Source organism: Lacerta agilis, chromosome 8 (assembly GCF_009819535.1).
Source record: "Lacerta agilis isolate rLacAgi1 chromosome 8, rLacAgi1.pri, whole genome shotgun sequence".
In the NCBI taxonomy this organism is placed as follows: Eukaryota; Metazoa; Chordata; class Lepidosauria; order Squamata; family Lacertidae; genus Lacerta; species Lacerta agilis.
In genome coordinates, this window is record NC_046319.1 from 19,864,519 (window position 1) to 19,880,886 (window position 16,368).

Consider the following 16,368-nt stretch of genomic DNA (forward strand, 5'->3'; position numbering starts at 1 on the left):
TTTGTTTTGTTTTGTTTTGTTTTGTTTTGTTTTGTTTTGTTTACTCTCTTCATCACCCTCCCACAGCTGACAAACTGGCAACCTCTTGAGTTAAGCATTATGGTTGTTGTTATTGTTACAAGTTCACTGTTTATTAATTTGTAGACTGCTTCACGGCAAGACAGGTTTCTAAGCAGTATTAACCTAGTATACACAACCACCGAACTATAAAACATCCATCGTGAATCAGAGAATTGTAGCACTGGAAAGGACCCCAAGGGCTATCTAGACCTAAACCCTGCAATGCAAGAATCGCAGCTGACCACTGTTTAAAAACCACCAGCACAGGAGACTCCCAACACCTTCTGAGGTAGTCCATTCCACAGCCAGCCAGATCTTCATGTCAGAAAGTCCTTCCTAATGTTGAGTTGGAATCTCATTTCTTGCAATTTGAAAATACACAATAAAACAAAGCAATCCTTCTTTCAAGGGAATTCCGGAGCAACCTTTTATCTATCTTCAACATGATTTTATAATGCTAGAGATGCTGTCTACCAGCGTTGGCTGGCACAGCCAATTTCTGGGCCCGGAATTAGAATATATAGTTTTATCTACACATAAACATGGGTGGCGCTGTGGGTTAAACCACAGAGCATAGGGCTTGCCAATCAGAAGGTTGGCAGTTCGAATCCCCGCGACGGGGTGAGCTCCTGTTGCTTGGTCCCAGCTCCTGCCAACCTAGCAGTTCAAAAGCACGTCAAAGTGCAAGTAGATAAATAGGTACCGCTCCGGCGGGAAGGTAAATGGCGTTTCCATGCGCTCCTCTGGTTCGCCGGAAGCGGCTTAGTCATGTTGGCCACATGACCCGGAAGCTGACTGCAGACAAACGCCGGCTCCCTCAACCTATAGAGCGAGATGAGCGCCGCAACCCCAGAGTCGTCCATGACTGGACCTAATGGTCAGGGGTCCCTTTACCTTTAACTAAATGTAACCTGAGCATGGGAGGGAGGGGCTCACAGCATTGACACTCCAACAGATGCTGCTTCCCCATTAGGTTTCCCAAATCCAGAACAGAGGAAGACCTGCCTCGCTCCCTCCAGTCGTCAGCATCCGGCCAACTCTCACACACTGCTCTAGCTATTGATGGGGTAGGGAAGAGCCCTACCCATTTGCTTCTATGGCAACCTCTTGGACTTTTAAATTGCGGTACTTAGCTGGCCAGCCAAAGCCATTGCCTTGACAAAGGAACTTGGGTTGGCAAAACTTGCTCGTATGCATTCCGCCCTCAGAGATACGGGATTGCGGGTTGGGGAAAGAAATCCAGGGTTTCATCTAGACAGACTCGCCAAATTCATAATAACCGTCACCACCACTGCATCTCTCTAAACTTTGGGAACGGAATGCTGGACTATAAGGGGCCTGCGGTCTTATCCAGCTATGAGCAACAATGCCTGGCTCCTTTCCCCACACAATTAATCAGCGTCCGTAGAGGGATTCCCAATTTACCTTCTTCAGCCCAAGCTATTAGGAAAAACTCCAGAACGCATCGCACTAGCGGATCGCAAAAGCGTATCCGGCAACTCCCGGCGGCCTGATCATTTCTACAAACATTCTGAAAAATGAGGAAGATGGATCTCGAAAACAGTCCAGAGTTTAATATCGTCAGTGCAGGTCTTTGCTTTAAATAGGAACGGACCTCGAGCCAACTCGCATTTCAATGATGTTAACTTAGAACGCCATCCATGCTAAGAAGTAAGAACCAACCAAGAACAATGGAAAGGGTACAAAACAAAGACAAGATTCTCCAGAATATTTTTCTTGCTTTGCTACACACTTGTGGGGAACAAACAAACAAACAAAAACCCCTACTTTTGAGGTCCTATGTAGGAATAAGCATCACCACCAGGCCACAATGTCTTTGCAAACTGGAATAGAGTTCATTTTTCTCCCCACACCCCTTTAGGCCAGGAGTGGGGAACTTCTTTCAGTCTTCTGGGCAACCCTGGGGAGGGCACATGCCACTTGGGCCATAAGATCACCTTCGCCAAGTTTCATGGTACTAATGAACTGGAAGAATAGAGATATGATTCCCCCTTAATCAATGGCTTGACAACGTGACAACATTGGCAACATACGAACAGGCAGCTTATAGACGCAGACTTTGGATAAATACAGCGATATAGGGAATGAGTTTACAAAGACTATGTTGGGTTTATGACAATTATATGTGTATTAGGATAATAAGAATATGCGCATCCGTATATTAATGTATGCAAATGTAATAGTATTTTTTCTTTTCTTATTCTTTCTTTTCATAGATGAAATTCTTGTTTTAAAAAAAAGTTTCATTTCAAGTTGTTTCAGAGGTTATAGCTCAGGACTTGAAATACCTCCATTTAATTGTTTTTTTTCTCCACAAATGAGGAAGACAGATGGGTATAGAAGTCGGGTTATGCAAGCCGGTAATTTTTCTGAGGTTGTCTCCTTGATGCTGGAACCAAAACAGAGTCTTGCACAATGATATTCATGCTGCCTGTGACCACAATTCCAGGGTTTTTTGTGGGGGGGGGGGTGGAGTGGGGGGTGGTGGTAAAGAGAGCACTGTTCACCCTAGCCTAGGGGGTGAGTGGGGGATCTTCTTCAGCCCAAAACCTTCTTCTCTTCTGAGCAACTTTTTGACGGCCACACGGCAGTGGAGCCAGAGGCAAGAGTAGGCAGAGCAATGAATGCAAATTTTACGTTTGTACAGTCGCCTTGTTTCTACAATACATCACACCAAAAAGCACACCCCTCTCTATTCTACCAGTACATCCTGACAAGCAAGAGGCATTAGCAGAGTTCAAGGATGCAAAAACACTTGAGGAGGGTGCAAAGTATGGCTGGCAAGGGGTATGACCAGTGGAAAGAGGGTGTGGCCTAAGAGAGACTTACGAGGGCCACATTTGGCCCCCGAGCCAGAGCCTCCTAGCCTTGTACGGCCAGGGAATAGGCTTATATACAGTACAGTGTCCGCTTCCATCTGGGAAAGACGACCACATGAGGCTCCCACCCTTTCTGAGAAGGTCTCTTTGGTCCTCTTTGGACACTATCACCACCTCCCATTCATTTGCTCTGTGTTCCTTTGAGTGCATACAACTGCTCAGAGATTCAGCAAATGTTTGGTCCCTCTGCTCTGCCACACACAGAGAGAATTTGTCTTTGCTACCCCACTATTAAGAAGCACGGCATGCTTTGCATTGGGTCAGCAAGGGTGTTCACACACCGCACAATCTCCATACACAAACGTTACGGTTTGCTGACCTACACCGTCCTACGAGTGTGCATTCTGCACGCCTGGGTGCAGAGTGTATATGTGGATCTCACTGAGTTTATGTATTCGCAGTTGAAGAGACACATCCTAGAACTGTAGAGTTAGAAGGGACCGTGTGGGTCGTCTATTCCAACCCACCTGCAATGCAGGAAATCTTTTGCCCAACGTGGGGCTCAAACCCACAACCCTGAGATTTAGAGTCCCATGCTCCACCGACTGAGCTATCCCAGTTGGTAAAACATGGCAGGAGGAAGGAGGGCCCACTTACGATAAAGGCAGCCTGCGTCCTCTCCAAACTGAGACCATCCCGGGCAGCACCTGTACACCGTCTGGTACTGCATGCTGTAGAGCTGCCTGTTGTCCATGTAATACACCATCCTGAGAAAAGAAAACATCAAAACAAGCAGTATTGTGTTACTGCAGCTGGAGGTTACAGCCGCGTAATTCAGCAGAAATCAGAAGCAGAAGGTTGCAGTCAGTGTTAGTCCTACTCTGAGTAGACCTATTAAACTTTAATGGACGTAAATTAGCTCTGTCTATTAATTTCAGTGGGTCTGCTCTAACATTGTCTGCAACCCAGAGCAATCAAGCCATTGCAAATAGTGAGCAACGTAGGAATCTGCCTTATCAGACCACAGGTTCATCTGGGCCAATATTGTCTACACTGACTGGCAGTGGATCTCCAGGTTTTCAGACAGGAATCTTCCCCAGCCTTACCAGGATCAACTTTAACTGTGCAACCAGAATTTCTCAGTATGTGGTTGATTCCCACCCCCCCACCCCCCAAAAAAACCAGTGAAAGTCTGTAAGTGACCAAAAATACAGGTAAAAAAATACTTTAACGTCACATATAGTTAAGACTCCAGTTGAGTTAGTCTAACTTCACTGTTAGACCATTCTGGTGGTTTTAACATATGTTTTCAACACATCCCATTGGCAAGAGATGAAACACAACTAACTGCAAAAGCCCCCAGAATGACTGCATGAATTTGAGTGTTGCACTCACACACACTTTTCTGCATAGCAGAAAATGCCAGGTGTATCCATTAAAATGCTTTAAAAAAAAAAAGTGTCCAGACAAATCCTGGTTACTTAGTGCTTTTAATTCACAAAGAAACAGAACCATAAAAACACAGATTTGTACAACTGTTTCCCCAAGGGTGTCCTAGCCCAACCCCTTGCAATGCAGGGCAAATGATATGGGTTGTATCCAACAAGTTCCACTCAAAGTAAACTCAATGAAATTAAGGTGCCCAAGTTAGCCATGCCCATTGACTTCAAAAGGTCTACTTTGAGTAGGACTAGCATGGGGCACAAACCTAAAGGCATAATCCGGCTTTATCGTAATGCACGACATCTCCAGTCCGTTTTTGCAAGGAGGAAAAGAGAAATAAAACGGGGTTGTGGAAAACACAAAAATATTTTACCCATTTCAGCCAAGCATGGAGAAAGCAATCAGGGCCCAGATGTGTCTGGGAAAGCAATATCCAGTCATTAAGACAGCAAAACAGCTCGCAAACTGGCAAAAAGCCCAACTGGGTTGCGCGCTGCCAAAAAGACTCCCTTCTCCATTGTGCTCAAAACAGATATTACTTTCAACGTCACGCAATCAGCTTTTTAAAAAAAAATCCGCAGGTTTAATATAAGTGATGGAGCAGATGCCCTGCAAGGAAAGCATGCCAAGGTTCGGGGGGAAAATGAATGAAAACTCGTCATTACATTCCCTCCGTGGTTAACAGTTCGCATCAAGAGGGGTGTGTGGGTTGTTTAGAACCAGGAGAAATTATTTGGGCTTTGAGAAACTCTCCTGGGTGACAGGAGACTTCTTCCCAAGCTGCTTACACACAGGAGGAAGAGGGACCTAACAAGATCTCTGCTGATTCAGGCCAGTGGCCCTTCTAGCCCAGCGTCCTTTTCTTACAAGGCCCAGCCAAATGCCCATGGGAAGCCTGCAAGCAGGATTTGGGCACAACAGCACTCTCCCCACTAGGAATTTCCAGGACCTGGTATTCAAAGTCATACTCTGTCTAGCAAATGAAGACGCAGGAGCTGGAAAGAGAGGACTTTTGGGGGGAGATCTGTGGGGGGTGGGAAAAAAAGGGAAGGGTTAGAATGGTCAGGAAAGGTATGGGGTGAAGAAAGTTTATTTAAAGGGGAAATAAAAATAGCTGACCATGAAACTCCGAAACCAGAGGGGGGGAAACGGTGTAAGAGAACTGGAAGAAATTTAAAAATTAATTAAAATGATGTGAATAGATAAACATTTGAAATTGGAATCAGAGGATATTTAAGGCTATAGCAAAGTGAAGTTAAGTTAAGATAGGATATAAGAAGTTAGAGTTGTGTAATGTTTATTTTATTAGGCATAAGATTATAGGTATAAAATGATTATGATTTGTAAAGATTAAGTTTAGTTGTGAGAAAGAAGATTTTACAATGTTATAAAGTTACTAAAGAAGATTAGAAATGAACGCAGAAGAGAGGATGCGAGGAGGTCCCAAAATAATGTGTATAAAGAGGATAAGGATAGTTAAATAAGTGTTTGTTTGTAAGTTGTTTTTTTGTTTTGTATTTTTTGTAGTCTTTTTTGTAGTGTTTGTGGTATTTTGTATGTTTTTTATGGTTAAAACTTAATAAATTCTTATTTAAAAAAAAGTCATACTCCGTCTAACAGTGGAGGTAAAACATAGCAAGCCTAGCTAGTCACCATTGATAGCCTTGCCCTCCATGAATTTGGCTAATCCCAAGGGTCATCTAGTCCAACCCCCTGTAATGAAGGAATCACAGCTGAAGAATCCCTGACAGATGGCCACCCAACTTCTGTTTAAAACCCTCTAGGGAAGGAGAGCCCACCACCTTCCAAGAGAGTCCGTTCCACTGTCAAATGGCTTTTCCCATCAGATAATTCTTCCTAATATTTAGTCGGAACCTCCTTTCTTTCTTTTTTAAAGTATTTTTTTATTAAAGATTTTCTTGAGTTACAAAGGTGCAATGTCTCGTATTTTTTCCCATGTAACATTTTCACACATCAGTTTCGTTTGTTGAGACATTAGGAAGAAAAGGGGGAGAGAGGCGGGTGGGGTAGGGTGACGACGTTTCTATTTTACTTAATATATGTAGGGTTTGGTGTCAGCGTTGTTTGTGCAGCTTCTCTGTTGTTCGCTTGTGCTCCTTTGGTTGCAATGTGAATCGATTTGGATCCCACCCTCTGGAGCAGCAGAAAACAAGTTTGCTCCGTGTTATGGATTTGGGAAGGAACCCTCCCCCCCAAAAAAAAAAATACTAGAAATGGATAAATGGTAGGATTTTGATTAGTTGGGATAGGGATGACAAGTGCAAGCTGCAGAACTGTGCCAGGAAAGGAATCCCTGGCAAAAGGGGCCGATGGTCCCTCAGAGAAGAATCCTTTGGCCTGGGGAGACAGATGTAGCCCAGGTGATGGGGTGTGTGTTTGAGATGACAGGGAAGGAGAGTTTTGGAGCAAGGGGTTCTGGGAAGAAGGCGGCAGAAGAAAGACTGGGATAAGAGTCCGCCTAGGAAGGATTCCCCCGCAAGGAGGAGAGCTATCAGGCAATGCGGTTTCAAAGAGGGATGCCAATAAAAGCTCATGTTGTCAAGCCCAATAAAAATTAATATGGCTCCTTATTGCATTGAGAACTAAGCCGGAGAAAAATAGCCATACTTAACAGGACCCAGAGGAGGGGAGAGAGGAAGGGCAGGTGGAACCACTCTCTGACCGTCTTGCTCTGGGCTTGGCAGAAAACGCTGCTCTCGTCTCCAGAGCCCGCCGCTGCTCCAGGACGGAGGAGGTCAAGAATTCTACCTTCCAGATATGTGTTGCTCACAGGAGAGAGGGGGAGAAAATGTTCACACAGTTCCTTGAAGGCCACTCAGGCGAGCTTGAGCACTTTGGCTACAGGTATACTTTTTCCAGACCTTCATCTTTTGACCCAGGCTCAGCTACAGGTTTTGAGGGTGTTGGGGAAAGAGACCCCCAGCTCCCCCTAGCCCTGAGCTGCTCCCCCATCCATCCAGGGTCATAGGAAGGGGGGCAGTGGAGGCGGCTTGCCCCATGTGCCATCCTTGAGGGGGGTGACAAAATCCCCCCATGGCGGATCACCACGCTGCCCCCCTGAGCAGATCACTGCGGCGCCCCCCTGGGAGCCGATCACCTGCCGATTGCCCCCAATGGGCACCGATCGCCCCCCTGGGTGCCGATCGCTGCACCAATTGCCCCCCTGGGCGGCTCATCCCGCCCCCTGGGTGCCCGAGTGGCCAACTCCACCGCTGCCCCCATCCTCTGCGGCTCAGCAGCAAAGAGTCCCAAAGTCAATCTATTTTGTCTCTTCGTAAGGCTGGAAGAAATCTCTCTCTCCCCCTTTCTCCCTCTCCATATATATATTTTTAATGGGTATGTTTTGAACACTGTATTGGGCTTCATTCATAAATTTGATGCACATCAGAGAAAGGGCCATTAATAAATTTATTGTTGTTCCTAATGTTAAAGACTACTGCGATCATCTGGGATCTAAGGAAAGTCCAGCTCTCTCAAAATGCTAAGAACCTCCCCTCGCTATCCTAGTTCATTTCATTGAAGGCTGGATGGCCCTCTGTCGGGGATTCTTTAACTGTGATTCCTGCATTGCAGGGGGTTGGACTAGATGGCGCTTGGGTGCCTTCTTATAATTTTACGACAGAGTTGTCTGGAGGGGCACATTTGGCTCCTGGACCTGAAGCTCCCCACCTTTGGTCTAAAGTTACATAACTGCATACTCCTGGAATGACAAGGCAAAATCGGTCCTAAGTCTTTCCTGCCAAAAATTAAAACATTAAATAATGTGTGGCTTCTTCCAGAACTGCCAACGTGGTGCGTGCCCTTTGCCTGCCATTTCGCAACCCCTGCTTGGGCCATACCCATGGCTAAATGCCCCTGTTGTCCAATCTTCGTCACACAACTGCTTATAACAAAAAAAAAAAAAGTGGATCAGCTGCCGTGCCTCCCTGGTCCCATCAAGGAAATCCGCAACGCTGCAGCCAAGCTCCCGATTCATCTGTTTCCCAGCCCAGTGTTGGCCAATTGAAACAGCTCCAGAAGCCAACACAGAGGCCAGGAAACATACTTTGCATGATATGAACCATACACAGCGGAGCTATGAGCTTTCACTCCCAAGGATTATGGATAGATGGGCTGCAACCTTTGAGTAGTTAAACTGGTAGATCAGCCAACTAATATTTTAGGTTGATTAACAGGGGGCAGCAAGCCACAGTCATACCTGTTGATTACCTAGTAACACTCACACTTGTTTATTAGTGTTTTTTAATGCTATTTTGGTTCTAATGAGCTCTGAAGGATTATCATGAACCTGGCTGCAAACTTTGACTGCTTTAACTGGTAGATCAGCCAACTATTATTTTAAGGTTGATTAACACGGGTAATGCAAGTGAAATACATACTTGTTGATTAATATTTTCAAAAGCTGTTGTGGCTCTGGTGTGTTTTCAGCAATAGGGAAGGATAAAGAAAATAAAAGGTCTTCACCTGCAGGTTTATTAAACTGAGTTATCTGAAGAGAACTTCAGATATAGAGATATGCTAGTTGACACATGTATTTAAGCTTATATGTATTTGTTGGGGCTTTTGTTTTAAACTGGAACTTGAACATATATTATTGACAACTTGCACTAAAAAGAAAATGTAGCCTCCTGATGTTCAGCTGAAATCTAGCCCAACTCAAGCTCAATAATAACACAGGGAAATTCACAGAAATGTTGAGCTGGAAGGGATCACATGAGGGTCATCTAGTCCAACCCCTGGCAATACAGGAATCTTTTACCCAACGTGGGGCTCGAACCCACAACCCTGAGATTACGACTGAGCCACCTCTTGAGTTGCCTTATACCAAGTCAGACCGTAAGTCCATCTAGCTCAGCACAGTGGAAGTTGGTCCATTTCGGCAAATGGGGCACTGCCACACCAACCTCATACTGCTCTTAGTCAACCCCTGCCAGCCTGCCTTCCAAGAGGCTGCACAGCCTCTCAGCTTCCACTTCCTCCCTCATATCAGAGCTGCCCCTTGAAGAACTCAGCAGGGAGAAGGACAGGGGTCAAAACTGGAATCACCGTATTTTTCGCTCCATAAGACACACTTTTTCCCTCCTGAAAAGTAAGGGGAAATATCTGTGCGTCTTATGGAGCGAATGGTGGTCCCTGGAGCTGAATTGCCAGGGGCCAAAAGAGGATCATGCTTTTTTATATTACAAAGAGAAAAGGGAGTGTTGAAAGGATCCCACTCAGCAGCTGATCAGCAAGAGATCAGGAGTGAAATAAGAGTCCCGGCTCCCTTTCAGCCCCGCCCTCCTTTGTTGAAGGTGCTGCAGAAGGAGGCTGTTTGTTTCCCCAGTGACATGTGACTGGCTGATTAGATTATCTGTCTGGAAACTGTAGAAAAGGCTGCCTTTTCTTTAGAAGCTGCAGAAATGTGAGCTGAACCCCATAAAAATTGGGCTTTTCCTCTTTGCTTTTCCCCCTTTGCAAAAGCAGCTTTGCTTTTCCCCCTTTGCAAAAAAAAAGCTGCAAATATTTTAGCTGATCCTCAAAAAACCAGGGCTTTTCCCTTTGCAAAAAAGCTGCAAAACCTTTAGCTGATCCTCAAAAAAACAGGGCTTTTAGAAGAGGAAAACCAGAAAAATATTTTTTTTCTTGTTTCCTCCTCTAAAAACAAGGTGCGCCGTATGGTCTGGTGTGCCCTATGGAGCGAAAAATACAGTAATTGGCTCTGGCGCCACCTACTGTTGAGCTCCCTGCCTGCCACCCTACCAGTCTCAATGGGCCCCAGCCAGTGCTGATCATCTACATTGACCAGTAGCGGCTCTCCAGGACTTCACACACAGAACATTCCCTGGGTTGAATATGGGACCCTTCTACATGCGAAGCAGATGCCCTACCACCAAGTTATAGCCCTTTGCTATACTGAGTCAGTCCATTGGTCCAACTAGCTCAGTATTGCCTGCAGTGATTGGCTCTCCGGGGTTTCAGGCAAACTGTACTGGAGATGCCAGGATTCTCCCATGGGCTTCCAGGAGGGAGAAAAAGTGACAGAGAAGGAACTGTTGAGATGGGCAGTGAACTCCCCCACCCCCAAATTTCCAGGACAAAATGGGGGGGTAATGTTTCAGCCATACAAACACAGTTAAAATATTGATAGCACAGCCTCTTGGGGCCAAGACCCCTGCCTATTTGCTTATGTAACTCTTGCAAAATAATATACACAGCGGTGGTATAACCTGGGATTTACTACCACTTTACCGGGTTGCCGTGCTCTGACTTGACAGTAAGCACAAACCCCTCTGACTTTGCGTGCCAAAAACGTGCATGTTTTTCAAGCCAGGAAGAAAGCAGCTAGAGCCTCACAGAGAAGAGAATAGAGATTGTGTTTATGCTTCCTGATTTACAATGTTAAAAAGAGGGGATGGAGGGAGATTCATCGCATGAGAGCGAGCCGAACATTTGCAAGACGGAGGATTCTGAGCCTTTGAAGTGCTGCAGCAGCAGACAAAGCCCCTCACATTCCAAAGTGTCCTCTCTGCACCAGACAAAGACACAGACTTTGAGACCAAAAAAAAGAAATAAATCACTAAGTTCAGCCTTACTGCTGGACAGCTCTCCATCAGCAAGGTAATTGCTGACAATTACAGGCTGCAAGGGATTCCTTAAATACAAGACAGGATTTTCTTTAAAAAAAGAAAGAAAGAAAGAAAGGAGCTGTCTTCATTTCTTTCAGGGACACAGGGTTGCACCCAACGTTAAGTCCTCTTTAGAGTGAACCCACTGAAACTGATAGACATGAATCTACTCTGAGTAGAGATGCAAGAAGCCATCATTTTCTGTTTCTGTATTTGTTGCATGCAGCACTGTCCCCATTCCACTGCGGTTGAACTGCTGCCCGAAACTGCATTATTCATCTTGCTGCCCACCGCAGTAAAATTAAATAATCCAGAACTAGATGGACCAATGGTTTGATTTTTGTGTACAGCAGGGGTGGGGAGCCCCTCCAGATGTGGCTGAACTCCAGCTCCCATCAGCCCCAGCCAGCATGGCCAATGGTCAGGGATGAAGATGGGAGTTGTGGTCCCGAAACATCTGCAGGCACACAGGTTAGCCAGCCCAGCTGTAAGCAACTTCATATATTTATACTGTGTTGTGTCCAAGGTTGTTCCTACTGAGGCCGTATCTGCACCATACATTTAACACAATATGACACCACTTTAAGTATGTCTTCCCTCCCAAAAAATAATAATCTGGAAGCTGTAATTTAAGAGTGCTGTGAGTTGTTAGAAGACCGCTTTTCCTCTCACAGAGCTACAATTCCCAGAGTGATTTAACCATCAATCCTTCTTCCCAAAGAAACTCTGGGAATTGTAGCTCTGTGAGGGGAATAGGGATCTACTAACAATTCTCAGCACCAGGGCTTTTTTTTCAGGTGGGCGCCATTGCCATTATAAGAGAACAAGGGAGGCGTTCACCGTGAGTTCTAGAACCTCTTTTTTCTAGAAGAAGAAAAAAAGCCCTGCTTGGCACCCTTAGCAAACTGCAGCTCCCAGGATTCCTTGGGGGAAGCTATTAAAGCTGTGCCATTTAAAGCACTGGTATAATAGGGCCTTAATTGAAGGTGTGGGTGCAGCCTCAGAGACGGCCCTATGAAATCAGTGAGCATGACTGCAATAGGCCCATTCACTTCAATGGCTGTACGCACCCCTAACTAAGTCCTACTCACGGAAATCAGTGGGTCTGTGTTTGTTGCATCTATCAACTTCAACGGTTCCACTCTGAACGTGACTGACACTGAACGCAGGGCCGTCTCATCATAGGGGCTGGGTGGCGCGGTGCACCAGGGCGCCAGGCCCCCCAGGGGCGCCCCTGCGAGCCTGCCGGCATACCAGGCGCCCCCTCCCCAACCCACGCCCGCCCCCATGGGCGGACGCTCGCGCGCCGGCGGGCGAGCTGCGAGCCGGCTGCCCTCCGGAGCCCCAGCTGGAGCGCTGGGAAGGGCGCGCAAAGCCCCGCGCCGCTCCAGCGCCACACCCCTCATCCCCCGCTTGCCCACCTCCCTCCCGCGCTGGAGCGGCGCGGGGCTTTGCGCGCCCTTCCCAGTGCTCCAGCTGGGGCTCCGGAGGGCGGGCGGCTTGCAGCGCCACGCCCCTCATCTCCTGCTCGCCCACCCCCCCTCCCGAGGGGCGGCCAGCACGGGAGGGAGGTGGGCAGAGAGGCGGCCCACCGGGGGCGCTGAGGGATCGTCGCACCAGGGCGGCCGATCCCCTTAAGACGGCCCTGAAGTCTGAACGCATCCCGTTATGGTCCAGGGGTGGAGAGGCTGTTCCACCAAGCTTTCAAGATGGAAAGAGCAACAAAACAAATACAGGAGACCCACCCAGTCCAGCGATGGCACATACCTCCTTTCATAGCCCAAGCACCACGGATGCCCTCGACAACTTGGATTCCACACTTTAACTAACCGAGAGAAGGAGCTGATGCGTGGCTGTCGGTGACTGACCATTGCGAGTTGTCGCTCTGCACAGACGTTTGGCCTGGAAGGAAAAGAAAGGTGTTATTTCTTTGTGCGGCTGAACAGTAGGACATTCTTTTCAGGCGCAGGCGACAAACCTGGCCCTCTAGGCTTTTTTTTTCTCTCTCTCTGGCCCTCAGACTATACTTCCCCTCCCTGGGCCACACCTCTAACTCGCCCTCCTTGGTTGCTTTTGCCCGGTTGGAAAACATCCTTGATCTTCGGCCATGCTTTCCTCTTGCCTGGACAGATGATGGCAAAAAGTGTGTGTAGGAACTAGCCTACCACAGAAAGGCAAAATTTGTATGTATCGCTCCTGCTACGTTTCCCTCTGGCATCTGCGCCTCAGGGAATAATGCAGCCCTCCGGCTTAAAACAGGTTGTGCGCCCCAACTTTTTCAAGGTAGGCATTTCAAAATAATTTAGGGATTGGCACACAAGAGGATATGGATTCCTTAGTGATTGTGGTATGAATCCCTCCCCGCCGCCACCACACACACACTATTTTGGGCAGGGGGGGAGAATAACCTTTCAGGAATGCATCGTTTCATAAAATTAGCTAGCAGCGTAATGCAAGAAAACACAATGCAAATGAAATTGGGGGATGGAAAAGGATCCAATACCAGTCCAATCTGAAAGTAATTTGTTGTATCCACCTAATTCCTCCTGAATGGGCCTATGTTAGTTGTTCCCATTCATTTCGGTGGATCTGCTCTAATGCTGGATTCGACCCGGATTCCACCACACCACCACCCCGCCTCTCAGTATAAAGACTGCCCACTCTTTCCTTGTTCCTATTTCCCATCTGCCTTTTGCTGGCTGGAATGTAACCAATACTGCAAAGTTAAGAGTTGCTTTGGCTCTGGCCCTTCCAACCACTGACATGTGCCCCCACTTGTCCACAAGGGAATGTGGCCCTCGGGCTCCAAGAAAGTCCTCTACTCTGGCTCTAACTACTACACCAGCATCCCAGCCACTCTAGGTGAGGAAACGCCGATCCTACGGACGTTGCACGAGTCACGTTTGACTCTCTGGGATTCCATAACCCCCAAACAGAAATGTTTGTTTACTGCCAGGCTAATTTTGTTCTTCATTCAGCTAAAACCCGTGTCCTGGGAGTGAAATCTATTGTCTCCAGGGAAGCTGGAATGGAGAGGCAGGATGTGCTAAGCTAAATCAAGAGCTCATCAAAAGAAGTGTTCCAGTCAGTGATGATGAGTTAAGCTAACAGGGCTAGATTAAAGGCTGCAAGGGAGTCTCAGGATAAACCCTATGAGTGTAGGGGGGGGGAGAATCCTCCCCACCTGTCTCTACTTTACTGGGACGTGCAGAGATAAACGCTGTCCTGGGCTGGGCTGCAGAACTGCCAACTTTTGCTTTCAGAGGTTTTGGCAGGTGAAGTTGAAAGGCTTTGGTTCGCAGCCAACGCTAGCCCTACTCAGAGCAGACCTGTCGACATTAATGGATCTGAAGTTGTCATGTCCATTAATTTCAAAGGGCTTGTTCCAAGTAGGTCCAGCATTTGGATACAACCCCTTTTAAGTATATCCAAAATGGAGCAGAGCTTTGCTTCCTTTAAAACAACAAAAACAAATCTAAGGACAAAAAGGTGTTCCTGAGAGTACACAGAGTGCTTTTACTCCCATTCTGAGCACATCAAACATTTGACTGAGCACATCCATTTGGCAATTGGATCTCTGCGGACCCAAAAGTGCAAGCTGCCTTTGTACTGAGCCAGACCATCCATGCAGTATTATCTATGATGACTGCCAGGGTTTCAGGCAGAGGTCTTCCCCAGAATTACCTGGAGATGCCGGGGATTGAACCTGGGACCTCCTGCATGCAAAGCAGATGCTGTTACCATGAGCTACGGCTCCTTCCTCAATGGAATACACAGCATTCGCTTCAAGTTAGACCACTGGCCCATTGAGCCAATATTATCCGTTCTGAGTAGCAGAAGCTCTCCAAGACCCCGGGAGAGAGAGGAGACTGTCTCCTGTTATCTGCTCTCCCAACTCCTTTAATTGAACCACACCACCCCTCCCTTGAGCCACACAGATGGTTGACCAAAGTGTACAAACATGCATCCAAATTTCCATATATCAGGGATTCCAACTGCACAGTCTATGGATGTCTTAGTTCAATGGGCCAGGTAAGGGTGTTTAGGCAGAAGGGGAGGCATGTCTTGTTGCTGCTGTTGTTGGACAACAGGGAAACCTTCCGCAGCAAATATTCCTGCAGCACCCGATTCATCTTCTCCCTACAGTGGACTAGAATACTCAGACCAGCCTTTGCCAGCCAGGTGTGCGCCAGATGTTTTAGACTACAACTCCCATCAATCCCAGCCAATCTGATAAACCTCCAGATGTAGTGCAAAACATCTGGAGGGCACCAGGTTGACAATGGCCGATGGAGATTTGTGGTGAGCCAACCCAAAGGGCAATAAATCCACTTGAATCCAAGCATTCTGGGGTTTGACTGGGTTGTAATTCAGGCTACAACAACAGCTTTCTCAAAACGCATCTGCACTCAACCAGCCTAGGTTATCCCTGCCTCAAGCTGCTCAGCTTATAAACTTAACGAGTTTTCCAGAAATATGGTAAATGTCATCATGGCGGAGTCTTTCAAAGCGCATCGATGAGCATGGTCCTGTCCCCCCGCCCTCAACCGTTAACACACACATCCCATCGCAGGGCGAACAACATGTGGAAAAGATGGTCTGGATTTACTATGTTGTTCAATCCTGGTTCAGTTTACAAAGGAAAACATAACGATTTCACTGAGTCGAGAATGGCGCTCTTGGCCAGAGCTCAAGCTTGTAAGGAAACTTTCCAAAGATTCACATAGTCGTATGCTGAGCGCCAGAGCTATAAGCTTTAATTGTGAGGAGAGGAAGACAGGAGGCAAATACTGCGCTCGTAAAAATGAGCAACCCTTTCAACTGAGCAGCGTGAACAACTTCCTCCTGGTTGAGCTCTTTAAGAAGGCAGCCTTAAAACACACACTTCCTGGGGGTGGGGGTGGGACAACTGGAAGCCCTTCCAGAAATCCATTTTATTCTGCATTTGCGATGATTTGAGCTCATGATGGTATCAGGCCAGTTATACACAATCCCACTTCCAATACTGTTTCAGGCTGCAAGAGTTCTGGGGCAGATGTCCTGTAGCTTCCTGATGAAATCCTGCAACTTCTCATAGCACAAATGTTCTGGGTTGTTTGTGGGGGTGGGGGGCAGAGGGTGTTGCTCTTTTGTTACACTGTAGGTACAGGACCCCTAGACGGTAAAGTCCAGTCAAATTCAACTATGGGATATCATGCTCATCTGCACTTTCAAGCCAAGGGAGCCAGCATTTATCTGCAGACAGCTTTTCTTGGTCATGTGGCCAGCATGACTAAACTGCTTCTGGCTCACGGAACACCATGATGGAGGCCAGAGAGCACAGAAACATCATTTACCTTCCTGCTGCAGCGGTACCTATTTATCTACTCGCACTGGTATGCTTTTGAACTTCTAGG

General features: G+C 47.0%; 1 protein-coding gene across 3 annotated transcripts in view; it reads right to left on the bottom strand.

Moving 5' to 3' along the window:
- MEGF6 (multiple EGF like domains 6) overlaps positions 1-16,368 on the bottom strand; it is a 202,356-nt gene that overhangs the window by 181,921 nt on the left and 4,067 nt on the right. For all 3 annotated transcript variants that reach the window (XM_033156424.1, XM_033156426.1, XM_033156423.1), the window contains exons 2-3: positions 12,740-12,874; positions 3,558-3,667 (exon numbers count right to left, since the gene is read on the bottom strand). In XM_033156424.1, coding sequence (XP_033012315.1) covers positions 3,558-3,667; positions 12,740-12,874 — 245 coding nt within the window. The remainder of the gene's footprint in view (positions 1-3,557; positions 3,668-12,739; positions 12,875-16,368) is intronic.